The sequence below is a fragment of the Xenopus laevis genome, chromosome 4S (genome assembly GCF_017654675.1).
Source record: "Xenopus laevis strain J_2021 chromosome 4S, Xenopus_laevis_v10.1, whole genome shotgun sequence".
NCBI classification, from domain to species: Eukaryota; Metazoa; Chordata; class Amphibia; order Anura; family Pipidae; genus Xenopus; species Xenopus laevis.
This window is the reverse complement of record NC_054378.1, coordinates 124,989,026-125,003,884: the sequence shown is the minus strand read 5'-3', so window position 1 is coordinate 125,003,884 and position 14,859 is coordinate 124,989,026. Positions and strand designations below refer to the sequence as shown.

The following is a 14,859-nucleotide window of genomic DNA, read 5'->3' as shown; positions in this document are numbered from 1 at the left end:
TTCGTTAGAATCCTGGAGTAGAGAAACAAAGATACATGAGCTATGGGATATGGGGCTGCATGGGAAAGGGCAATGGTTAGATTTTGTATGTTCTTTCCATGTCTGTGTGGGTTTTCCAATTTCTTAACTTACTCCTAAAACCCACAGGCAACATGACTGATCCTAGTGTGTAAGGGATCTTAGATTGTAAACTCTACAGGGGCAGGGACCGGTGAATAATCTCTGTAAGGTATTGAAGAAAATGTCAGTGCTATATATAAAGGATCATTTTAAAAAATGCAAACCTTCCAACACAATAAATCCCAGAACAGTCCAAAAACATGGTCCGATATATCTACAATAATAAACAATGCCTACAGAAAGGATAATTCTGGAGCCCCATTGCTCCTTTACCAAGTTAAAGGGGTCGTTCACCTTTGACTTAACTTTTAGTATGATGTAGAGAGGGATATTCTGAGACAATTTGCAATGGATTTTCATTTCTTATTATTTGTGGTTTTTGAGTTATTTACATTTTTATTCGGCATCTCCCCAGTTTTCAATTTCAGCCTTCTGGTTGCTAGGGTGCTAATTACTCAAGCAACCATGCACTGGTCTGAGTAAGAGACTGGGAAATAATGAGGAGAGGCCTGAATAGAAAGATGAGTAATAAAAAGTAGCAATAACAATTAATGTGTAGCCTTGCAGAGGCTGAAAATAGTCAGAAGAATGAGGCAAATAATTAAAAAAAACTATTAAATATAAATAACGAAGACCAATTGAAATGTTGCTTAGAATTGCAGTCCTATATAATACTAGAAGTTAATTTAAAGGTGAACCAACCCTTTAAAGGGTAAAGAATAACAACATAATTGTAGCTTTATAAGGATAGATACAGTTCTGATTGGCTAAGTAGGGCTTTCAGATTCCCACCAGAAAAAACAATGGGGCTCAGGTATATAAAGTGGGGGTCCCAAATCATTTTTTTTACCCTTGAACAACAAAGAGTTGGGTAGTGACACAAGCAAGAAAAATGTTTCCCAGTGATGCCAAACATGGCTCTGATTGGCCATTTGGTAGCCTCTTATTGGACTGACAGCCTACAGGAGACTCTGTTTAGCAGTACACTTGGCTTTTATGCAACTATAACTTGCCTCCAAGCCTGGAATTAAAAAAGGGCATCTGCTTTGAGGCAACTGGAAGCAACATCCAAAGTTTGTTGAGCAACATGCTGCTCATGAGCTACTGGTTGAGGATCACTGTCTATATAGCATATTACTCGAAGGTCATATAGAAAGCAGTAGCTCTCAGAATTAACGGGATAGGGTTTTTGGCTCAACATAATAAAGAATAAATCATGCTCTTTCCATTCGCTTGCATGAGAAACACTTGACCTGTGCTGAACTACTGTCAGTAGGTGAGTATCTCTTGGGAACATCAAAGGCAACTGGAGATATTCACCTATTGGCACAACGGTGTGAGGGTCACAGTTTTTATATTGATGCCTTCTCCTGAACAAGCTGAGCATGTAAAGCTAGAAACTGATGAATGCACTAGGCAAAGGTAAAGTTCACTCTGGAGAACCAAATTCAATCCAGTGTATTTTATTTAATTTAAACACAACATGTTTCGGACAGACATGTCCTTCATCAGGTGCTAACCCTTTGTGGTCAAATGGTCACCTGATGAAGGACATGTCTGTCCGAAACATGTTGTGTTTAAATTAAATAAAATACACTGAATTGAATTTGGTTCTCCAGAGTGAACTTTACCTTTACCTTGGACATTTTGTGGCTTGGACAGTGCCACTGACTCTGTTGGATAGAACCCTGATACTTTTGGAGTGAGGGACCACCTGACAATCAATAGAATTACCTGTGAATGTACTAGGCACCATTTTGCTATAATGGATTTAACAAGCTCAAATATGTGAAGGAAAGGCAATTAAACACCAAACAGTTCTCACCTGGCATGCGTTGTACAGAAGCTGATGCTCAAATTTTTTAATTCCCAGGATCTGTTGAAACATTTCGTAGAGCTGCTCTTTGCTAAGGATGAGTTCAGACGCTGCGCTCGCCGTCATCCGCGCCTGCTGTTTGCGGGGATCTTCCTCCCCGCGGTAAATAGCATCAAACTTAGCCATCCAGGAACTCAGAACAGTCTCTTTGCTGAGGCCGTCAATCTCGGGGAGGCTGCGCACCCTCTTTTCTATATGCTTTTTAAACACTTCCCGAGAGTCGTTGGCGGAGCAGCCTCCACTTTGCACCATTCTGGCCACACGATCACTCTTGAGAAAGACCTAGGAATTGAGAGTAAAATCTAAGAGATTAAACTGTCACATTTGAACACATGAATTAGGCAATGTGACATCTATCAGTGTCGGACTGGGATGCTAGGAGCCCACCAGAAAACCTTAGATTGCAGGCCCACTTTCCAAACTATTATTTCTACTCTCTTCACTCAACGTCTTTATTTTTCTAGTCTTTCTAGATGAAAGTGTGTAAAACCAGTTAGAAGGTAAATTATTTTTATTGCACATACAAAAAGAAATTGCTGGCTCTCATCTCCCTCAAAAACCAATTAACTATTATCAAAAAGCATCAAAATCTGATCTCGCTTATATGACATTCAGTGACGGAAAGCCAGCCATTGGGTAGTTCTCACCGAGTGGAAAGAATGACCTGGGTGTCCAAACCCCAGGTCCGTCACTTGAAAGATGAACAATTCAACTTCAATAATTGAAAACAGTCAGCAGAGCTTACACTCACCAAATTGGCCAAATGGCCCGGGTGCCGTGCCCCGAACCCGTAGCTTAGGCAATGCAAATCATTCGAAATAAATGTGCACGCACTCCTGCAGCCAAGGCATTAGAGGTTAAAACTTGTTACTTTATTCCATCATGTTAAAAGATATAAAAGATAAGGATGCATATCTTTTAACATGATGGAATAAAGTAACAAGTTTTAACCTCTAATGCCTTGGCTGCAGGAGTGCGTGCACATTTATTTTGGATAAGTTACTGTATTTTTATAATGAAGATATCATAAAAAAGTCTACTGAAACCATGTTCTGGCTAAGACTATAGTTACATAGTTACATAGTTAAATTGGGTTGAAAAAAGACAAAGTCCATCAAGTTCAACCCCTCCAAATGAAAACCCAGCATCCATACACACACCCCTCCCTACTTTTAATTAAAATTCTATATACCCATACCTATATTAACTATAGAGTTTAGTATCACAATAGCCTTTAATATTATGTCTGTCCAAAAAATCATCCAAGCCATTCTTAAAGGCATTAACTGAATCAGCCATCACAACATCACCCAGCAGTGCATTCCACAACCTCACTGTCCTGACTGTGAAGAACCCTCTACGTTGCTTCAAATGAAAGTTCTTTTCTTCTAGTCTAAAGGGGTGGCCTCTGGTACGGTGATCCACTTTATGGGTAAAAAGGTCCCCTGCCATTTGTCTATAATGTCCTCTAATGTACTTGTAAAGTGTAATCATGTCCCCTCGCAAGCGCCTTTTTTCCAGAGAAAACAACCCCAACCTTGACAGTCTACCCTCATAATTTAAGTCTTCCGTCCCTCTAACCAATTTAGTTGCACGTCTCTGCACTCTCTATAAAACATGGAAACATCCAGATGGCAAGCCTTCATTTTGTTGACCACAATGTACTAGTACACCAGATACCTGACACTTTTTGTAGTAGCTTTATCTGCCCTCAAGAGGCTGTGTCTAGTGCTTAGGTGTGACTACTGGAAATCACTGCTGTGTTCAGACTTTAGGATCTAATTATTGTCAGAAATCAACATTATCACAGACAGAACATAAAACACGGTCCATCTGAGACACATACAAACCTAGAAACATCATCTAGAGGGAGTATAGAGGTATATGTATAATGAAAAAGACAGGGGTTGTGTTTACTGGAAGTAAAGAATCTTGACCTGTGGTTGAGGGGATGGTATTTGAGTGAGCTCTCTGCCCAGGAAGTTGGGGATTTATCTTATGCTGTTTTAGAGAAGAAAATAAAAAACCCTCTAACACATACAGTAATTATAATGTTCCTGGATTAAGTCAACCTAATAGTGGTGGAGGAACTACCAAAACAGTTTTTTGAGGTGGTATTTAGACTCCCAGAGATTCCCAGACTCCCAGAGAAACATTCTGGTTTGTTTTCCTATAATGACTCTCCCAAACAGAAATGGTTCTCTTTCCCCCAAATAACACCCGTAACAAAGTATTTATTGGAGATAACAATTCCACTATCACAACAATATAACCATCTCCCCAGGCCCAGTGTTTTGAGGTTATCCTAGATTCTGCCCTGTCCTTCACTCCTCATATCCAGCCACTTATTAAGTCTTGTCACTTTCACCCAAGGAACATATCCAAAATACCATCATTCATCACCCAAGATGCTGCCGAAACTCTTATTCACTCTCTCATCATATCACGTCTAGACTACTGTAACTCTCTATTAATTGTCCTTCCCCTCCAGAGACTGTCACCTCTCCAGTCCATAATGAACACTACCGCAAGGCTCATACACCTCAGCAACCGCTCCTCCTCTGCCTCGCCATTCTGTCAATCCCTACACTGGCTTTCACTAACTTTCAAAATAAAAGTCAAACTAATGACTCTGACATTCAAAGCACTTCATAACTCTGCCCCTTCCTACATCTCTGAACTCATCTCTAGATACTCACCCAACCGCTTACTACTCTCCTCTACTGACCTGCTCCTCAACTCTTCTCTCATTACCTCCTCACATGCTCACATTCAAGACTTTGCAAGGGCTGCACCCCTCCTCTGGAATTCTCTTCCATGGTCTGTCCGACTTTCTCCCAACCTTTCTGCTTTCAAAAGATCTCTCAAAACACACTTATTTAGAGAAGCCTCCCCTCACTCTGTTTAGCTACCAAGTGATACCATATGCTACATCTCTCTTCTGCCTATTTCTGATCTTGCCCACTCCCACACCTTGTGTCTCATTCCCTTCCCCTTTAGATTGTAATTTCTTTTGCACAGGGCCATCCTCACCTTTTCTACCGGTACTGGTTGTTATTAATGTAACTCTGTTTGTCATATATATGTAATTCATGTGATTTCTTTGTATAAGCACATTCATTTGTGCGCAATATGTTGGTGCTCTAAATATACATGTTAATAATAATAATAATAATAATAATAATAATTGAAAAGTGCCTATTTGTGGAATGCCCTGCTGTGATTAAACACAGATGATGTCTACTTGAAGTTTTAGTGAATTCCCATGATTCTTATAGGAAAGGGCTATGACAAGGTCTGAACGAACAAACAATTTTCAAAACTATTTCGGTTAAAGTGGACAACAAATTTCTTTATAAGCAAATAAGACGAACATTTCAGTTGAGGTTGAATATGAATAAATTGGCAGCATTGTAACAGGTACAAACCTGAACTACAATTCTCACCTATTTTATAGTCACTTGGGTTCCATCCTTACCTCATAGTAGCTTTGCACGGCATTCATAAAAGCTTCATCGGCCACAATTTGGGTTTCGCCATTGAAGAAGGCCTGAAAACGATCCTTGACCATCTGAAGTTGCTGTTTACTTATCTAGGAGAAAGATAAAACATCTTCTGTTAAGATTCCAAAGATGTTTGTGCAATTAGGAGCCATTAAATAGTTTCCATTTCTTTATATAAAATAATTAAATGATTGTTCAACAGGAATCATGTCAGCTGATTTGCATTGATCCATATTTCCCAGTATTCTCACTTCCATCCCAAGCACATTGGCCTTGCAAGCAGAAAACTGCAGGCACAGGATGACTTTGTACTCACAAAGTGAGTGCTTTATCAATACAAGATAAAAAATGAAGGTTATACAGCCCAGCCTTTAATTATGTATCAGTGATTTCTTACCCACAGCACAGCACTGTGACAGATAATCTAATTCCTTATGTATACAGCATATCTGATGAACTGTTTGGAACTGCCAGATGTTATTATTGTCTTCATTTTAATGAAATCAGTATATCAAGTAAGTCTGCAGTCGTATAAGTGGAGTTTTACTACTTGTAACTGTTTGGGCTTTTGTTTGGACCTGGGGAAATTATATTATATAGCTAGGGAATAATATATCTAATGTAATAATATAATATATAAGGATATTATAAATCACAGAGGAGTTCCATGACCCTAATAAGGCATAAAGAAACGTTGAGGGGACGTCTAGTATCCTCATATTTTGCAACAGGGGGTACATTATTCATTATAATTCTCAAGTTTCAGTGAGTCACATGACAGAAATGACATCACTAAGCACTAATTATAATTGATGACATAACCAAGGATATAATTTACATGGTGCTTGTGAATTATATATATCAAGAATGATCTTGATTAGTGATGGGTGAATTTGTCCCCGTTTCACCACGAAATTCGTCTGTGGCAGGACCTGTCGGCGGCGTAGGAAAAAAACATTTTGCCAGCAATTTCACAAATTTATTCACCGCCGCAAAAAGTGGAAATTCACCACAAATTTAGGGCTCCCAGCCGCGAATAAATTCCGCGAATCCATTACTAATTCTTGATGAATGAGCCCCACTAAGCAACAAAGTCTAGAGGTGGCCATACACTGTAAGATTTGCTTATTTGACAACCTCACCAAATGACTCTTTTCCCTAAAAGGCACATCTGGGTGGACAATATCTTGGTAATGACTGCATCAATGAGTTGGTCCTAGATCCAACAGAAAAATCGAGCCTTCCTTGAAATCTGGCTGATTTTTGGCCAAATATTGATTGGGGAGGCCTGTTGGAAGGCCCCATACATGGGCAGATAAGCTACTGCATCAGTCTAAAGGACCTGAATCGGCAGCTTAAATCTACCTGTGTATGGCCACCATACTATGTAGCCTTACAGATCAAGTTGGCATGAGATTCATTTCTTACCGTGTTGTGTGTGTTTGTACTTCCATGGTCTTTTCATGTACCTACATGTATGAGATGTTCCTACCCAAAGAAAACACCGTTATAACTGTGCCTTCCTACCCTATAAACTCTTACAACATCCAGTATACGTTATTTTGTTTTTGCAAGAATGAGACGTAGCCAGGCTATTCCTTTCAGCCTTGGTATATGAAGACTTCTAACAAAACACGCTGATCCTTGATCAAATTAAACTCGGTCCTCTACTTGAAGGACAAATTACCAAACTAAAACTTTGCCTTTTTATATATCATGAGAAATTCAGTAATGCTCAGTAGAATAACCAGCAGAAAAGTAGATGGATTCAATCACAAATATCCTATGCCACTGAGAAGTCTGAAGACCCCCAACAAGAAGACATATGATCCATATGGTAGCCGAAAACCTAAATCCACTTGAGTTTATCCATGCTATTGACAGGTGGACCACAAACCACCAACAAACTATATCCTGTCCATCCTGGTTCAAAATGAAAAACAAAAAAATGATAGATAGATAGACAACAGTGAGATAGCGGGAGGTTCTCTACTTTGCACTTATTTCTGGACACCAATGGTAGGAATTAAGTATCGGGTTCTGTTATACATGTGCAAGCTTTAGCACTTTGGTCAGTTCCATTGGGTAAATGAGAACACAAGACTTTCCCTAATGAATGAACCTTTATAAATATACTTTCCCGACTATTTGGTCCTTTCACCTCAGTACTTTCTAAACTGAATATTTACTTGATGCAATGGCATCAGTGAGTCTTGGGCTTCGTTTGTAGGTTATAGATGTTCACTGAATAATATTGTCAAGAACGATCTGCTGACTCCAGTTCTCTTCCCCTCCCACTACATTTCTTTATTTTAAAAATTGACATTTCAACGTTCAATTCATTGCAACAAACATCATTTTTATGTATTTCCTGTGCTTCTGATTTATTTTAATAATTGGGTGAAGCTGCCAAGATAGAATAATCACAGGCATGTTTGGAAAGGATGTTTACACTTTTAACAGAAAAACACTGACTTTATCATATTCACTTCATGGTTTAATACAGAGCTAAGTTGATATTTTAGGGGATAATACAGTTTCACTTCCTTTGTTTATGATGCCCAACTGACTGGGGCTCAATGGAGAAACTCTGCCTTAGGTATCACCAAGACTCCTAGAGGGAGATGAACACATTTTTGGAAACCTTGAAGCCCTATGAGGCTGACCTTCGAAGATGTGGAAAAAAATGCAACAGCATATTAGACAGATAAGTAAAGGAAATCAGGTAGTATAGACCAGATGGGTCAAACGGATAATGATGAGCAACTAGACTTAAGTGTTGAGCTATGTGCATAAAGGAATGGGGAGCCAAGTGATCCAAAAGATTCAAGATTCAAGCACTGTATATCTTCTTGGCACATAAATGTGGTTTCTGCACTCTAGTCAGGTCAACTGCAGTTGAATGAATAAATGAATGAATTGGTGTCCTCCAGGAACCCTATATATTTTATGATTTCCTGGAATGCTTTAGGGCTGATTGTGTCTGAGGTTTGGGGAATGACCTTACTAAGCCTCAACGGGCAGTAGTAAGAATCTCAAGTGTCCTTCTTCCAAATGGAAGGCTGAGTGTCAATGAAGACCCAACAAAATATACAATGGAGGTCATTATAGAAAATGGCAAATGCCCAGACAGGAACATTGTAAAATTACTTTATACAGACTTGCATTCTATCGTTTTTCTGGAGTCTGGAGGCTTGATGACCGTTGAAGTGTCATAGACTCCCATATCTGTCTCTGACTCTGTTAGATATATATGTCTATATGAAACACTTGGAAAGCACTTTGGGATATCATGATCTGGATGAACGAAAACCTTCTCAGACATAGATTAATATATTATGTTTATTTAATTACAGGTTCTACAGAACAATAGTAGAAAGACACGTCCTACTGTGTTGTTCCGCTAAGGAGAAGAAGGGCAAGGGGCTTATTTGTTTCATATACAAATGATGCCTCCCTACTATTTCAGACTGGGAGGCATTTGAAATGCTGGGAAGCACTGAAACCATTCTGCTCAAATGCCATAATTATTATATAATACAAGAGCAGAGACATTTTTATAGAGGGATTCAATTATATTTTAGAATTCTGACTCAGACTCCAATAATGTCTTATTCCTGGCCCCGTCTCATACATACTGAAGCCCTTAATAACGAGATGCAGAAATTACTTTCCTCTGCTTGTCGGAAAAAAAAATAGGGCTCCCAGACATTGCAAAGTTGAATGAAAGCTTTACCCCTATTGTTCATTTTCCTTTTCTATTTATCTAATGACTTCTTCAAGCACTATTGTAAACTATGGTAAACTAAAGCCCCCAACAGTAATATTCCTTTTACTCTTTAGTACAGGTATGGGACCTGTTATCCAGAATACTCAGGACCTGGGTTTTTACAGATAAATTCCATAGATTAGATCTTCAGACCTTAAGTCTACTAGAAAATCATGTAAACATGAAATAAAGCCAATAGGCTGGTTTTGCTTCCAATAAGGATTAATTATATCTTAGTTGGGAACAAGTACAAGCTACTGTTTTTTTATTACAGAGAAATAATTTTTAAACATTCTGATTATTTGGATAAATAAAGTCTATGTTAGACAGCCTTTCTGGATAACGGATCCCATTCCTGTGATTTATCAGTCTTCCCATCCCCCGGTCACTTCCCTAGCAATCACAGAGTCTCCATCTATCCATCAATCACAAGTACTCCATCTAAATGGAATGGAAGCCCCACAATCAGGGAAATGATCTTTTTTTAGACACAGGTGATGTGAGTAGGACTAGAATGAAAATAGAATCAATTGGTCCCATTGGAAGATCATATTGACAATGGCCTAAAGGCTTAAAGGGATTGCAAGGCCTCTATGGAAATTAAATATGCATAGAGTGTTACCATGACAACTTATTTTCTGATCTACAGGTATGGGACCTGTTTTTCAGAATGCTCGGGACCTGGGGTTTTCTGGATAACAGATCATTCCATTATTTGGACCTTCATACCTTAAATCTATTAGAAAATCAGGTAAACATTAAATAACCCCAGTAGGCTGGTTTTGCCTCCAATAAGGATTAATTATATCTTAGTTGGGATCAAGTAAAAGCTACTGTTTTATTATTACACAGAAAAAGGAAATCATTTTTAAAAAATGTAGCTATTTGATTATAAATAATGGAGTCTATGGAAGATGGGCTCCCTGTAATGTCCCTTTAAGACACAATACTGGAACCAGGGTTGGGGTCACCCTTTTATCCAGTACCCAGCTCAGTGCGGATGGCCCCCTATGCACATAACATAAATTTCGGTGCCCCCAATGTTTAAAAGACAGTCCCAAACTGCAGTACCCAAAAGGGGTGGCATGGACTGTGGGTGGGGTTCAGATGGGTCAGGGAACGTCTCGGTATAATACAAGTTTTTGTAATTATGGCAAGTCATTAAAATGAAGTGATTTGTTGGATCACAGCGGTTCAGTTCTGCTTACACCTGCTCTTTTCCTTTAGCTGCATTTAGTACACAATAATATAATGTAATGTGTAAGCTCTGCATGTCCATTAAATGCTGAATAAATACACTAATCGCCTATAGAGTATCCCTCTCCCCTTACCCATCTGCAATCTTTGCCTGTTTGTATTGCTAAAGGCTCTAATGTGTTCATGGGACGCAAAGCTCTGTAAATTGCTAATGGACAGTGAAAATATATATAATAATTCATAATTACATTTCCATTCTGTTTCAATGGTTATGTAACAATGCATTTGTTTCTGCTGCTTTAAATAATTTAACCAGCATTACGTTAAGCTTTTATTTATAACTTCCCAACAGCCGCGCTGCCGAAAATCTGCATAATTATACAGAAAAAACACATAACACTTGTTTGCCAGGCTGATTGAAGGAGATAAAGTATAATTGAACAACTTCTTAGGATAACGCAGGGAAATATACATTTTTATGGGTTGGGGGAACTTTTTAAAGGCACCACCTGCAAACACGTTACTGGAAAGAGAAGGGGAAGGTAACATAATGCCAATGAATATTAAATTATAGATTTCAGGATTCAATGCTTTTGAGTTTTACCCAGTTTGCTTTAAATAAGTAGGAATCTAATTGTAAATAATTCATTAATCCCTTATTGGAGTCTGTAGATTATATCCCATTACCTCAATAGAGTAAGACATATGGCAGCTCACACACATACATCGTTGTATAATTGGAGGAGAAATAGATTAGCAAGAGATGGTGCCTATAGTAACAGTGGATAATAGTCTCTGGGAAGGGAGTGTGACTGTGGGATAGCAGGTATAGTAGGGAGAGATGGTGTCTATAGTAACAGTGGATAATAGTCTCTGGGAAGGGAGTGTGACTGTGGTATAGCAGGTATAGTAGGGAGAGATGGTGTCTATAGTAACAGTGGATAATAGTCTCTGGGAAGGGAGTGTGACTGTGGGATAGCAGGTATAGTAGGGAGAGATGGTGCCTATAGTAACAGTGGATAATAGTCTCTGGGAAGGGAGTGTGACTGTGGGATAGCAGGTATAGTAGGGAGAGATGGTGTCTATAGTAACAGTGGGATAATAGTCTCTGGGAAGGGAGTGTGACTGTGGGATAGCAGGTATAGTAGGGAGAGATGGTGTCTATAGTAACAGTGGATAATAGTCTCTGGGAAGGGAGTGTGACTGTGGGATAGCAGGTATAGTAGGGAGAGATGGTGTCTATAGTAACAGTGGATAATAGTCTCTGGGAAGGGAGTGTGACTGTGGGATAGCAGGTATAGTAGGGAGAGATGGTGCCTATAGTAACAGTGGATAATAGTCTCTGGGAAGGGAGTGTGACTGTGGGATAGCAGGTATAGTAGTGAGAGATGGTGCCTATAGTAACAGTGGATAATAGTCTCTGGGAAGGGAGTGTGACTGTGGGATAACAGGTATAGTAGGGAGAGATGGTGTCTATAGTAACAGTGGGATAATAGTCTCTGGGAAGGGAGTGTGACTGTGGGATAGCAGGTATAGTAGGGAGAGATGGTGTCTATAGTAACAGTGGGATAATAGTCCCATGTCCCATTAACACCCCTAAATACAGCCCTGGACACCCTAATAATACATGCCATTTACCTCACCAACTGGTGCTAAACTATAGCTACCAACATCCTCCAGCAGCGATTAATCTTTATGAATTATATAAAACACAGAACCTCTGCGAACCCACGGTGCACCGAAAACACATTTAAATAGCAAAATACAAAATATTTATAGCTGAAGGGAAAGGTCCGCCCCCACTTCTGATATAAACTGCCAATGATTAATCTTCACTGCCTCCTCCAAACGCACAGTTTTCGGCTCGTGGATCACAGAGTTGACCTCATGCAAGACGGGAGCTTCCCTTCTGCTGCTGCTTCAAATGTTTTGCTGTTTTATTGACTTTTTTGAAACCAGCAGGTGATTTAATTGATGATCCATTTGTTGATATAAAACTCTCCTGGGGGGGGTGGGGGGGGAATCTCAGCTGGAAGGTAAATACAAAATACCCAGGGAAACAGCTTCCTATGAAGAGAGGCTTTGATACTACTGATCTTAGAGCAGTCTCCATAAACAACAGACCCTGTGATAGACCTGAGTATCTCAGTATTACTATTCATAGCTAAGCTTTTCTCATGCATAAAGTTCTGCTTGTGTGACCAGGTCACCTACCCAATGTAGATATCCAAGAGGTAGACCAGATAATGAAGATATCAATGTTCAACCAAAGATCAGATCACATGGAGGACAAATAAAGAGCTACTGGTTGAACATTTAGGGGGTTATTTATCAAGCTCAAATAATTCGTCGTTTTCGGAAGCTAAAAAACCCCCAATGATTTATTAAAGTCCGATGGTCTAATCCCCAGCATATAAAAGCTCTTGAGGTCCTGTATAAGTCAATGGGGAAGGTCCAACTGTCTGCACTGATGTCTGTACCGTTATCCGATGATTTTCGGGTTTCTGTGCAGAAAACTCAGACAAAAATCATGGTTTTTGTGGAAAACTCCGAATAGGGATAGACAAATTTGACCCGTTTCGCCAAAAATTTACAGCCGGCAATTGTTGCAGATGCCCATTAAAGTCTATGGGTATTAAAAAGATTTTGTCGAGCGGTGAAAAATTTTTGATGCACGACGCCATACAAGTCTATGGGCGTCATTTCCGAGGCGAAACAAGGCAAAAAAATTCACCCATCCCTAACTCCGAACATTTCGGAGTTTTCGGGGAAAGCTCAGGAGTTTTCTGAGTTTTACCCAACCCTATTTTTTTGGGCTTTTTTCTCCATAAATAAGGTCCATTCGGGAATTAGGAGTCGCTCTGAGTTGGATATTAGAAATACTGAGATAAATGCGGACCTTCATAAATAAACCCCTTAATTTCTCAGCCTTCAGCTATGGGCCTTTTCCACCTTGCTCATATCTTAATGAGCCCCAGTCAGATATTAGTCAGGGCCCACAGACTTTCTAAAAGACTGCAGTGATTCAGTCTGACTCAACAGCCATTGTCTGCCCATGCACTGGCACCTTGACATATTGACTCAGCTGGAATTGGATGCTTGAATAATTCCAAAATAATTAGAGATTTCACCAAATGTGCAACTGAATCCTGAATCCTTGGGGGCCCATTTACTTAGCTCGAGTGAAGGAATAGAAGAAAAAAAAACTTTGAATTTCGAATGATTTTTTTGGCTTTTTCGACCATCGAATTGGCTACTTCGACCTTCGACTTCGAATCGAACGATTCGATCTAAATATCATTTGAATATTCGACCATTCGATAATCGAAGTACTGTCTCTTTAAAAAAAACTTCGACCCCCTACTTAGCCACCGAAAACCTACCGAGGTGCAATGTTAGCCTATGGGGAAGGTCCCCGTAGGCTTTCTAGCAATTTTTTTTTCGTAGAAAAATCGTTCGATCGATGGATTAAAATCCTTTGAATCGTTCAATTCGAAGGATTTAATCGTTCGATCAAATGATTTTTCGTTCGATCGTTCAATCAAACTAATTGCGGTAAATCCTTCAACTTCGATATTCGAAGTAGAAGGATTTACATTCGGCAGACGAATATCGAGGGTTAATTAAGCCTCGATATTCGACCCTATGTAAATCTGCCCCTTGGTGTTCAGCCAAACTGAATCGGGGTCAAGGGTCGAATTTCGAGTTCATGGGAGTTTGTAAAAATTCACATAAACGCTCATAAATGTGAATTTCATGAAAAAAAAAAAACAAAATTGTTCAAAAAAATGTAATTTTCCAAATCCGGGTGAGTGGGATCGACCCACAAATTCAAATAAAATTTGATTTGTTTTTTCACCAAAAAATTTCATTTTCAAGAAGGCTGCAAACAACTCCAAATTGACGTCCTCCATAGACTAAAACAGCAATTCGACAGTTTTAAGGAGGCGAATAGTCGAATTTGAGTTCTTAAAGGGCCAGTACATGAGAAATTCAAAAAATCAAATTAGATTTTTTTTAAAAACTTGAATTTTAACTATTTTCTAGTCGAATTCCACAAAAACAACTCAAAAATTCGAATTCAAATTCAAATGTTCAATTCGACCCTTGATAATTCTGCCCATAAAAGTCATGTTACTTTAAGGCATTGATTGGGCATTCTTCATCATTCTCAATTGAGAAAGCCAATCTGATGACTGGTGAAATGTCTTCAAGAAAAACACAGCAAGTCCAGTTGACATGACTTATTTCTAAAGATATACCATGACCTGGATGAATGAGAATCTTCACAAACATTGGTTGCACAATTGAAGGCCGCCATGTTTGATTCAGAATATTTATAATCTTGCTTAAATCAGAATATGCAAATGAAGGATTTCATTCAGCGATTCAGT

The 14,859-nt window shown here is 39.1% G+C and overlaps 1 protein-coding gene across 26 annotated transcripts in view; it reads right to left on the bottom strand.

Annotated features, from left to right (window-relative positions):
- Positions 1-14,859, bottom strand: part of LOC108715931 (calcium-dependent secretion activator 1-like) — a 255,593-nt gene that overhangs the window by 198,555 nt on the left and 42,179 nt on the right. For all 26 annotated transcript variants that reach the window (XM_041561820.1, XM_041561808.1, XM_041561800.1 and 23 more), the window contains exons 2-3: positions 5,475-5,588; positions 1,946-2,278 (exon numbers count right to left, since the gene is read on the bottom strand). In XM_041561820.1, the coding sequence (XP_041417754.1) occupies positions 1,946-2,278; positions 5,475-5,588 (447 nt within the window). The remainder of the gene's footprint in view (positions 1-1,945; positions 2,279-5,474; positions 5,589-14,859) is intronic.